The sequence below is a fragment of the Tamandua tetradactyla genome, chromosome 18 (assembly GCF_023851605.1).
Source record: "Tamandua tetradactyla isolate mTamTet1 chromosome 18, mTamTet1.pri, whole genome shotgun sequence".
NCBI lineage: Eukaryota > Metazoa > Chordata > Mammalia > Pilosa > Myrmecophagidae > Tamandua > Tamandua tetradactyla.
In genome coordinates, this window is record NC_135344.1 from 55,106,331 (window position 1) to 55,119,444 (window position 13,114).

The following is a 13,114-nucleotide window of genomic DNA, read 5'->3' on the forward strand; positions in this document are numbered from 1 at the left end:
CGCCCTATAGTAGGATGGGCTGTGATGCATCTTGGATAAGTGATGCCACAAGAAGCACAGTGGGATTCAAAAAGCCAAGTTGTGTAAAAAGAGAACGATTGTTTGAAGACTCATGTTGGTGTATCTGGGAGTACTAAAACGTAACTGGGAAAAAGTTAAAGATGCCAAAAGAACCGAGTATTAATTAAATCCTTAAAATCTTTGTAGAGCGTAATTATGAATTAGCTGCAGACTTGAATTGTACATTAAAAAGCATCTTTTTTTTTTTTTTTTTGCCAGTCAGGAATAGAGATGATAATTACTTCCTTTGTCCTTATTTTTTTCTTTTAAATAACCAGACACACAAGTTATTTTAGATTGACAGGCTTTCTCCCCGTGTACATTCTACAGATAGCGCCTCATTGCTTTCCTTGGTTCTGTGCAAGCTAAAAGTCACCCTAGTGTTTAAAATAACACCTGCGCACAATTTATCATTTTAATTTCCCATTTTCTATTCTGTTAAGAACATAAATGACTGAGTAACTCCTTATATTGTAATAACATCTGCCTGGTTTTCTTTCTTCTATTGATATCCTTCCAGTTTCAAGTCAAATACATTTCCACCTCCTTGTACTCCTCGCTCTTAATGACAGCCTGACTTAGTTTCAGCACCTTGTTGATTTTGTTATTTTTTACTGTTTTTAGTATTATAACTTACTTACACTTGCTTCTTAGAGTTTTGTTATTTCTTTATCATTTGCTTCATGTCGTTGTAGCACCTATTATACCAGATGTAAACTGACCTCTACCACCTGGCAAACACCAGGTGGTAGCATTTGGATGTCCCTGTGTTGGCCTGGCCTATAATTCCTTTTCGACCTAATCATCACAATTCCCTGACCCTGACTCTGAGTAGGTGAGGGTCCATGTATTGATGCTATAGCTTTCTGTACTAATTCATGTAACCAGTTTCCCCTGTAATTACTCATTCAGAAATGATCTTGCCCAGCGGACTATCACACGGACATGCTTATCAGACTTTCTGGCACTTGTAGCAGTTGTTCCATAAATGTTTGTTGAATGAATGGATGGATTTCTATAGCATTGCCCTACCACAATTTAGCTTGTATTTAAATGGGATCTTAAAAGCAATAGCAGTTTTATTCCGTATATTCTGTTATTTAAGGTCGTCTGTTCTCAACTTCAGGCAGTTGCTCATCCATTCCCACACCTGTCACCCATATACTCTCCCCTCCCAGTGTATATCTTGGAGTCACAGAACCAGAAACCTCAGGGTTGTTTCTTTGCAAAGGCTTAAGTTAGTTTGGGCCTCACTTACTAACTAACATGTTGATAACCTCAGTTGTTGACCATTTTTTTATGCAAAATGTTGCAGTCTGCAAATGAAAATCCACGAACAAGCGTTTGATCCCATGGAATCACTTAGATCGGCTTGTGGTTTTTGCAAATCCTAACTCTCTTCGTTCTTTCTCTCTTTCTTCATCTGCCCACCTTTAGGGCCTTAAAGCTGCTGACAATGACCCCACAGCTCCGCCCTATGACTCGCTCTTAGTCTTTGACTATGAAGGCAGTGGCTCCACCGCTGGGTCCTTGAGCTCCCTTAACTCCTCGAGTAGTGGCGGCGAGCAGGATTATGACTATCTGAACGACTGGGGACCACGATTCAAGAAGCTCGCCGACATGTACGGTGGAGGAGACGACTGAACTTCAGGGTGAACTTGGTTTTCGGACAAGTCCAAACATTTCAACTGATATTCCCAAAAAGCATACAGAAGCTAGGCTTTAACTTTGTAGTCTACTAGCACAGTGCTTGCTGGAGGTTTTGGCATAGGCTGCAAACCAATTTGGGCTCAGAGGGAATATCAGCGATCCAATACTGTTTGGGAAAAAAACAAACAAACACTGAGCTCTCAGTTACACTTGAATTTTACAGTACAGAAGCACTGGGATTTTATGTGCCTTTTTGTACCTTTTTCAGATTGGAATTAGTTTTATGTTTAAGGCTTTAATGGTACTGATTTCTGAAGCGATAAGTAAAAGACAAAATATTTTGTGGTGGGAGCAGTAAGTTAAACCATGATATGCTTCGACACACTTTTGTTACATTGCATTTACTTTTATTGAAACACGGAATTGAGCAAACAAACAGAAGAACTCATGGAGCGATTTTATTATCTTGGGGGATGAGACCATGAGCTGGGGAAAAAATGTACATCACTTCTAGTTTTAGACTTTAGATTTTTTTTTTTTTCACTAAAATCTTAAAACTTACGCAGCTGGTTGCAAATAAAGGGAGTTTTCATATCACCGATTTGTAGCAAAATTGAATTTTTTCATAAACTAGAATGTTAGACACATTTTGGTCTTAATCCATGTACGCTTTTTTATTTACTGTATTTTTTCCACTTCACTGTAAAGATGGGTATGTGTACATAATGTTTTATTGGCATAGTCTATGGAGAAGTACAGAAACTTCAAAACATGTGTATGTATTATTTGGACTATGGATTCAGGTTTTTTGCATGTTTATATCTTTCGTTATGGATAAAGTATTTACAAAACAAAGTGACATTTGATTCAATTGTTGAACTGTAGTTAGAATACTCAATTTTTAATTTTAAATTTTTTTTTTTATATTTTGTTTTCTTTTTTTGTTTGGGGAGGGAGAAAAGTTCTTAGCACAAATGTTTTTTCATAATTTGTACCAAAAAAAAAAAAAAAAAAGGAAAGAAAAGAAAGGGGTGGCCTGACACCGGTGGCACTACTAAGTGTGTTTTTAAAAAAAAAAAATGAAAAAAAAATGCTTTTAAACTGGAGAGACTTCTGACAACAGCTTTGCCTCTGTATTGTGTACCAGAATATAAATGACACACCTCTGACCCCAGCGTTCTGAATAAAATGCTAATTTTGGATCTGGTGACTGGTTTGAACTTCTTCTTTTCTCCCTGGGCTGCTTTAAATGTTGCAGAAATCCAAGTTCTGGAGTTGCATTGAGAATGACGGTGCATACACTTGCATTTGTTCTTGCACTATTCAACATTGAAACCCTTAGCAGGACAGCTGTGTGCGTGCATTGAGCAACAGAGAACCTCAGTGTGGATCTTCCTGCCACCACAGAAGACAAACATCAAGTGCCACAAGAATAGACCATGCTGTGGTGACATAAAAATAACATTCTTTAACTTCAGTGAACTTTGGCGGAATTCTTAAAATAACATGCGTTTTCATTTGTTTCTGCTCAACCTAACGGTTATGCTGACTCTTCACATGCCAGCACAGGGACAACCTCAGTAAAATTACAGGATAGGACCTGGAACATTTTGAATCCTCAGAGAATTCATTGAAGCCATTGTTTTGTCCACTTAGTACAACCCCTTTAGATTTGACTGACTTGTTCACTGACTTGACCATTTGCTATAGTTTGATAGACGCACATGATGAAGACGGAAAATGATCTTTCTAAATTTTGTGAAATTCTTTCTGTGTCTGTGATTCATAAGTGAATTTTATGAGACTCAAAGGCATTGTCACTTTATTTTTCTATTTGCTTCGTAATCATAATCACAGTTTACTTTGAAAAACATCTATACGATAGACCGCCTCTAATGAACTCCAGGCTTTTCGCTTAACATAAAGGTTATTTTTTATTAGATAGTGAAATTTGCTTGTCTTCTGATTCACTCTATAGGAAATACAGTCTTGTTACTTTTCTAATCATTAAATGTCAGAGGTTGCCTCTGGGAATTTCCATAATGAAACTCACTAAATTTGCTAATTGGAATGGTCTTTTCAAAAATTGATTCTTAAACTGTGCCTCAGTATTGTTGTATAACCAAATGAAAATGAGACTATCTGGTTAAATTCAAGCATTGCAAGATTTTAAATTTTAAAATTTAGATAAACACTATCTGAATTATTTTTTATAGGTGATACACCATCACATATCTAGTTTATATAGAAACTTTAAGCATTAATAATATTTTATATATACACAATCAGTAAACGTAAGCATTAATATTTTCCACAGCCTCCCTGGTTTGCAAAGGAACTTCTATTTACGATTTGATGTGTAATTTTTATTCTTTTTCCAAAAAATATTTATGCATATTTGCATAAGAATTTTATTTTGTCTTGTGTTCATGAAAATGGGGTTATACATTATGTATTATTTTGTAACTTACCTTTTTCACTGAGTGTGTCTTAGAAATTTTTCCGCAGTAATATATATATGTAAACTACCTCATTTTTTTAGCTACTAGATAGTATTCCATAATTTGAATATACTCATTCATTTAATTCATATGCTAATTCGTTAATTGTTTTCAGTTTTTTCACTAATAAAAAAAAGTTGCCAGGGTAAATATACCTGTACATGGCTCTTTGCATGAGAATATTTTTGAGATTAGATGCTTGGAGATGGAATTGCTGGTTTAAAGAGTGTGGAGAGAAGTTAATTAATTTTCACTAAAATTATAAATGTTTTAACTTGATTTTAAAGTGCCTTTTAGCTAAAAGAATAGGAGGCTTTCTAAAAGCCAACAATTTCCTCCTTTGGCAAAAGAGTTTATGCAACTCAAAATAGTAACCACAAAATGTAAGACAATCAAATGAAAGCCTTATTCTTTTGGATTTGCAATTTCGCCTTTGAGCCCAGCCACACTACTGGTTTCAAGAACTCTGTAAATGATCTGTAACCATGTCATGTAATAATAATAACGTGAAAACTATATTTACGAAACGTGGTTTCTGAGCCCCATTCTTTTCCTATGCCCTTCCTGGTGATTTGGGGCTCTTCTGTAACTCTGAAAATTAAAAACCTCTTTACAGATTCCCGGAAGCAGTGTGAAATGGGTTGTTTCCCATGATAAAGGTATGTGCATTTTAAATTTCAGTAAGACATTGCCAACAGCCCAAATTAAAGATTAGACCAAATCACACTCCCACCCACACTGTATACAAAATTCTATTCCCCTCACCCTTAACCATCTTGGACATTACCCAATATGATGGACAACAAAAGATACTTAATGTCAATTAGAACTTGCCTGATTACTAAAGAGGTTAATTAATCATTTCAAATTCTTCCAGTTGTCTTTTTTTCATTTCCTGATTGAGTTATTTGCCTTTTGTCAATTAATTAGTACATGCTCTTCATATACATTTTTTCCCTGGTCTGTTGCTAATCCTGTAACTTTCTCTATGGTGTTTGTCTTACTGAAATTTTTATTTTTAGATGGTTTTATACTGTCAGTATTTTCAATGATGGATTTTTAGGTCTTCTCACCTCCAAATTACAAAAGTATTATCCTATACTTTTGTACTCTTCTGTTGTTTTGAATTTAACTCTTCAATTAACCAAGAAATTTTTTCATATGCATTGGAATACTAAGAATTTTTGTAAAAAAAAGTTAGATGCATTATTTTCCAAATGCCACTTCTTAGAAAGTCCGACTTTAACCCAATAATTAGAAATGCACCCTTTATCATATACACAATTCCCAGGTGTGCGTATGCTTGTTTCTGGGTCTTTTATTCTGTTCCATTTTTTCATTTTATACCTACACAATACTGGACTATCATGCTTGAACCGCAGTTCTGACAAGCCACCCCCCACATTGTTATCAGTCAGAATTTCCTACATTATTTTTCCGCATTTTCTCCTGTGGATCAGTTTTAGAAGCATTTTGTCAAGTTTCATAACAAATTTTACTCAGTTGTGAAGAGGTAATAGATTTGTCTGAGATACTTAGACTTCTCATCCAATACTAAGACGTCTCATCTTTTCAGATCTTTTGTGCATTTGGATGAAGTTTCATTCCACATCTCATCTATTAGGCATTTATTACACTCATGTCATCATTTCTGCTGCTAATGTTCACACATTGTTTTTGTTTTACTGCTGTATTGGCAATTTTTCCACTTTTATCCTGTTTCGAACTGCCTTATTTTATTCTTGGATTAGTTGTGATCATTTGTTTGTTGTTGATTCTCCTGGATCTCTTTGACAAATAAGCATACCTGAAAACAATGATAGTTTGTTCCCCTCTTTCCAAGATTCACACCTAGGTTTTTTTCTTTCTGTACAGTTAGTAGAAGTGATGATCGTAAAGCGTTATTTCATTGTTTCTGAATACTGTAGGAAGGCTTTGTATATTTCACTAGTATATATAACATTTTCTATATGCTTCTAGTACTTAATATATGTCGTAGCATACTTTGCTTCTGTGTGTGTGTTTGAAGCTTTTGTAGGGGGTGTCCATTCCTTCATCTCTAAGAGATGACTGATTACCTACTAATTCATTAATACCATTAGGTTACCTAATATTGAATCATACTCACATTACTGGAATAAACCCTATTTGCTCAAAATATTCTTCTTTCAGTGAACTGATGTGTTTGATTGGCTGCTATTTTACTTAGGAATTTTGTATTATAAATGATTCACTTATACTTTTGATTTTTTCCCGATTCTTGCTCAGTTTTAGTCTGAGAGTTATGCTATTCTCAAATAAGGAATTAGGGAAATTGCATTCTTTTCTGTACTCTGGAATAGTTTATACATATTAAGATTATCTATTCCTACAATATTGTCAAGTCAGTCTTTTGTGAAATGATTTGTCAATCCTTTCACTAGGTTTTGGTGTATTTAGGTGTTATGTCCCTTTTGACCAATTTTCACAATTTACATTTTCCTGAAAAATCACCTATATCACCTAGTATTTTAAAAAATTTATCGATAGATTTGAATGCAATCTTATGTTGTAAATTCTGTTCCATGCCTTTAGCTATGTTTCCCTTTCTCACTTGACTTGTTTTTTTCTGCTTTTTTTCTTGATCAGAGTAGTCAAAAGTGTCTATATATTGTCCTGTTAAAAGAATCCAGCGTTTTTATTTGGGGTACAAATTTCTCCAAACCTGTTATCTTTGTTTTTCAGATACATCGTGTTTTACCTATTTTTAGTCTGTCTATTCCTGAGAGATGTTTCTTAATAGTTTTGTAGATTTGTTTATTTCCAGGCTGTATTGAAACATGCTTAAAATTGTTATATCCTCTACTTGCATTGAAACTTTAATCAGTAGGAAATAATCTGCTTGGTCTCTTTCAATGCTTTTGGCTTTAAATTCCATTGTGTTTGTTTTAGCATATGTCCGCCTTTTCTTGGTTCATATCTTTATTGTTAGGCATTTCTGAGTATTTTTCCTTTTACATCTTTGTAAACAACATATACATTTTTAAACTTTATTCCACTTTATTTCACCGTTATTTTCAAAAAGTGTAACAGATTGTCCAAAATAACAGTCTTGATGATTTGGTTTTTACACTTTACCCTCTTTGCAGCCAATCTATCACTTCCAGTCTTGTATTTTTGGAGGTGATATTGAACCGGTCATGTAGACGCTACTCTCACTGATGGTTTCACACAGCCCTCTGGAAACTCCCAGCCACCACCCAATCAACACTGTGAAAAGCAGGGTTGGGGTGGGGAGCAGAGGGGGCATTAAAAATGTCAGGTGTCCTCCTCTCTGTTTACCACATCAAAAGTTCACAACTGGTCATTCAAAATCCACTGTAGTGCTTCCTTGGAAAATAAAAGTATGATTTTTATATTCAAAGGGAAACCTGGAAGAACTAAGATATTATCCTGAACTGCCACTATTTTGAGTCATAAACATGATGAAATTGAGAGAATACAAATACTAAATATCCTACCATTGTGTTGTTACCATGTAATAATCATCTCCCCTTCAAAAGGCAATTGGGGGAAGAATTAGTGAAATCATTTCTTTCTTGATGTAGCCAATTCACTCTACCTGTGGATATTACTTTTTGATTGATCATTAGTGTCTTTGTAAGGTTGGTAGTAAAAGAGCACTTGTCACCATTTTTCTGTTAGCCAATCTGGTCAAGAGTACAATGGATTAAAAGAGATGATGCTATAGTAGCTAAATGAGTTTAAGGATTATTTGTAAATTTTAAATAATTCCAGTTCCCTGAATTTTTTCTACAACAAATGATTGTGCGATTACAGGTTCAATTTAAAGTTTGAGAAATATTTGTTTTTTAAAAAATTTGTTTAAACAAAATATAAGTACATGAGAATTATATGACTGTTATGTAAATACCTACACTTAGATGGGAAAGGCGAAGCAAGTAGTGAAGGCGAATCTCTTCACCAGAGATTTTTTTGTGTGTGAAACAAAAATGGTGACATTGTTGAGGAAGTCTGTTGCTCTAAATCATACATTTAAAATATTAGATTCATTTATTCAGGTTTTAAGTGTGAAACATTGTAACTTCAAGAATAATTCTCAAAGGTATGTATATTTTCAAGACAATTTTTTCAGTTTCTATTTCAGGCAAAAATTATTTTGCATAGTACAATGTTAAGAGTTTTCTACTGATTTATAATGGGGTTTTTAATTGTTTGCAGTAAATTTATATATATGTATATTATGTTAACATCCAGTGTCAATTGAGAAATGAGACTATCGGATGAATTATTTTTGTTTAATTTTAATTTTACATGTTTTCCTTATTTTGGAGCTCTTTCAGATTATATTTTAATAATGCTTTTTTATATCACTAGATATTTTTCTTATCTTCCTCTTTTAATGCCATTTTGCTTTTTAAGCATCAATAAAGCATCAACAACCACAAACTAAGGGGAACTTCTTGCCTCGGAGCCTTTTCAGCACAGATGCTTTGCTTCATACTATTGCACTAAGGATCTCTGCAACCTTAGGAATAATTCACACAGACTCAATTCCCTATTTTCCCAGCCCCCTTTGAACATTATGAATTATTAATTGTAGTTTACTTCTTTTGTGACTGGAGAAACTATGTCCTCATGGACTACAGTGAACAAAACTGCTAGTTTGCACCACACAGAGACAAGTTAACATGGATGGAATTTAATGAGCTCTCTCTATGTGCAAAAGATGCTGTTCTGAGCACTTCACATATTAATTCACTTAATCCTTACAATAATGACCGTATTTTATCATTTCTGATAGACTCGCTATTTTTCCCCACATATTAATGACTGAGAGAAAAAAAAAAAAAGCATGCCCCAATGGATGTATTCCAGCCAGGTGGCTGTGATGATGTGGTTGTGTGAAAACTTTATAGTGACACATTTTGGGACCATCCATGAAGCCGACGGTCTGAATCTATGAAATGCATGTTAAGATCTATAAGGTCAGTTTTATTTTCCCCAGTTTTTTAGTTGAAGAAACTGTAACAGGAGAAGATGAGTGGCTTGCCCACTGACAACAAACTAGTAAGTGGCAGAGCCAAGATTTCGGCCCAAGCTGTCTGGCTCCAGAGCTTATACTCATCTGTGCCACACAGCCTCACCAGCACCCAGTGAAAAAACTAGGGTCCAGAGAACAAAGGAGAAAATAGCTCTATTGCACAATGCCACTTATGTATTAGGGCAAGCCATATAAAATTGCCATGTTTTCATGTTACAGACAGTAGAAAAATCTGTAATTTCATATACCTAGCTTCGATTTCTAATTTAGTTCAGCAGAAATTTTTTTGGAAAACACACACACACAATCATACTTTTATAAAGAAACCTACATAACCTAGTATATACACTAAGCTCATCGGTGTGGCTGTATGGGGAGGGAGGGTGTTGGGAGAGAAGCAAAGGGAAAATGTTTTTTAATTTAAAATTTTCTTATGCTAAGTCTTTTTCTCTCACTGCTCACACCCAGACTGGAATATTCCTACCTTTCTTACTCATTTTGGGCTCTCCCCAAGTTCTGTGCCACCACACACAGGGCCCAGAAGGCTGGCGAACCCCTCCTTCCTCGACGCCATTCACACGGGTGACGGGACCTGCCTGCCATCTCTGGCCCAAGCGTTTTCATTCTCCGGTTGTAAACTGGGCTGTTTTGGAAACCAAAGTAGCATTTCCAGGCTCGGGGGGCACATTTAATCTTCTAGTAGAAACTCATTGTCTTCTCCGTGAAGAAACATGAATCCTTTATTCTGTTTCTTTATCCCATCTTGCTGGCTTGTTTTTCCAATAGACTAACTTGATTCGCTAGAACACTGCGGCATCCGCCCAGTGCCTTGAGGACAAACTAAGCTTTACCAGAAGGCAGAGCCGGGTATGATTCTCGCTGGATTCAAGTCCCACCTCTGCCCAGTAATAGCTGCATAACTTCCAGCAATGTCTAGTCTTTCCATGTCCTTTTCTGTTGTCAGGTCAAAGCCTGGAACAGTACCCACCGCTACCTCTGGTTTTTAAGACGCGGTCCTATTTGTCAACATACTCAGAGTTTTGCTTCATTTCCCCGCCCCCCCCCCCCTTTTTTTGTATGCGGTGTGGCGGGGTCACTTTTCATTCTTTTTCCATATGAGCATCCCATTATTGCAGCACCATTTGTTGAATTTTTGTGGGTTTGGGTTTTTTGGTTTGTTTATTTTGCTTGTTTGCTTTTTGAGAAAGTGTGCGGGCCAGAAATCGAGCCCAGGTCTCTTGCCTGGCAGGTGAGATTTCTACCACCAACCTACCTTTACACTCCCCTTCATTTACTTTTATAATTTACGAGAGAAGAAAACATTTTCACTCTCGAGAAGCTTTTTCACTTGAAGTTTCAGCTAAATCTCTTATTTTTTTTCAAGCACTATTGACAGAGCTTTGGTCAGAACTTTCATGAGAACTTTACAATTCCAGGATACGCATTTTCTTTGCCCCTTCAAGTTACACTTACCTTGGTAAGCTACTTTATTTTATTTCTTGAAATTGAACAAAGTGTCCACCTTAGTTTCTTCATCTCTGTTTTAAATTCTTACTGTTATTGAAAACAGTATTGTATGTTTTGTATAGTATATTTGGCTCTCATAGTCAAGTTTATTGAAGTAAAATAGTGCATGATTCCAGAATGCTATAATACCTTCATCTTTGGCTCCTCTGTCACAAGCTCAAGAAGAATATCCAAGTATATCCAGGAAACTTGGAGCCACAGAAATTCTAAACATCAATTAAAGTGCCTGGCAGTGATAGATCCTAAAGAGATCAAACTTTATTATTTTGGAGATTTTCCAAAATGCAGATTTAATAACTCAGCTATGCTAGCAGAATCATCCATTTCAGACTGGCTCACCTAATTCTATATCCACTTTTTAATATTTCCCTTCTTAATAGGGCCATTTCTCTTAAACCGTTTGACTGCATGCATAGGAAGCTTTCAAAAATTAGGTCATCATGCCACATTAAATTTTAATAACTGGATATACAGGGCATAGAAGCAAACATGCTAAATTGCTTTTTGTTAATTATGATCACATTTTTTACAAGAACTTAATGCTAGTATCACCCAGTTTATTAAATCACTCAGTGCAACTGAAGAATGCCAAATGAAATCATTGGTGCAAAGGTATTTTATAAACTGTAAAGGGATGAACACATGTTAGACTTTAAATATTAAGTCAATAACTTAGAAAAGAATGACTTAAGTTGAAGTCTAAAATACCTCTCTCTTATAAAAGCTAATAGTTATACTAGAATGTACTGATGTTACAACCCACAGAATAGAAAAAGGATAGAGATGGAGCTATTAGTTTATTCATTTGTTTCATGATTGCTTGCATGTTAATTTTGGTGGGATAAAATGATGAAATAGTGTGACACACCCTTCCTTTGAAGGGTACTGGTCTTTTACTGTTTCTCATGTTAAATTAATTCTTCTATTGTCAAATGATAATTATCAAATGACTAATCCTCTAAGAAGGATGCAATATTTTAATAAACCTGGTCATCCTGAGCCCAGGTCGCTTATTAGTCTCAGGCAGGGAAAAACATGATTGCCCAGATGAGCATTAAATAGTTTACTCTCCAGATCCAACACAAGAATTCCAAAGAAGGAGTCAGGCTTTTTAGCAAGAGGGAATACAACCACTGTGAGGTAGAGGGACCAGTTGAAAAATGGTGTCCTTTATTGGTGAATGGTTCCCAAACTTACCTGCGCATTAGGATTTTCAAAAAACATAATGCATGACTCTCACCCAACATACACCAGGCCATAGTCTAAGCAACTGGACCTGCCATGCAGAATTGCCCAAGAAAAGAAATGGTCTGGCATTGTCTACAACTGTTGGGCTCCCATCTGACCTAGACAGCTGGGAACCATAAGCAGGAACACTGATTAAGAGCATGTCCCAGGATTCCAAAGGAAGAGATGGAGATTAGCAGATTAGCAAGCAGAAAGTCTGCCAGAGAGGGTGTTTAGGGCCAGTGCTTGTAAAAGGGAAGGGACAAAAGCTGGATTAAGCAGAAGAAGAAGTTGGGCTGCTGTGTAGTCTCATCAGAGGCCTCAGGTGATGCCTTGGGCAGCTCTAAAGTTGCGATGGTCCTTCTGGGTTGTTCCACGCTGGGATGAGGAGACCCTGCCTTCATAGCCCCATGCAGACCAGCCATTGGCTGTGTGTTTCCTCAGGCATGTTTTTGACTTTGCATGAAAAACTTTCTTTACTCAAGGCAATCTTGGAAGAGGGATCTCTGCCAGCCACACTCTCAGCAGATGGGGAAATAGGTGCCTCAGTTCTCGAGAAGGATTGAGGAGGCATATCCCAGTGTTCACTACCGAACCCTTTTTTTTTTTACTTTGGTTACTTAGCCATTACATTGTGCAATGTAGTGACAACAAAACCAAAATGCCAGCACAGAAATTCCTCTCTCAAGAAGGAAGGCAAGCTTCATTTAGGAAGATAACTTCAGAAGCCTCTTTGCATACAGTCTGAGATCAGAAGGCTTGGTTGCAAACAACGAGGCAGAATAAAGTATGCCACATTCGAAATGCACAGGAGTGGAGAGATGTGGAGAAAGCAAAAAGGAAAAAAGGAGAGAAGATGCATGGTTAAACATTACAGGGAAAGCTTAGTATCAGGGATATGTGATATTCTATTTCAATTTGTTTGCACTGTCGCATATAAAACACCTCTTCAATTTACACCATAAAGATTATGTATGAGGTTTTTGGTTTGGGGGATTTTGTTTTATTCTGTTGTGGTAAAGAATGAGCAGAAATCCTGGTGCGGGGAAGGAGACAGCAGATTGAGATGGAAGTAACTTAGGCCATAGGGACACTGAGATCCTGG

The 13,114-nt window shown here is 36.2% G+C and overlaps 1 protein-coding gene across 1 annotated transcript in view; it reads left to right on the top strand.

Moving 5' to 3' along the window:
* The window catches only part of CDH2 (cadherin 2), a 210,847-nt gene extending 207,930 nt beyond the window's left edge, over window positions 1-2,917 (top strand). Inside the window, 1 exon segment of the mRNA XM_077135728.1 lies at window positions 1,498-2,917. Within this exon segment, the coding sequence (XP_076991843.1) occupies window positions 1,498-1,704 (207 nt within the window). The 3' untranslated portion in view covers window positions 1,705-2,917.
* The last annotated feature ends 10,197 nt before the right edge of the window (window positions 2,918-13,114 follow it).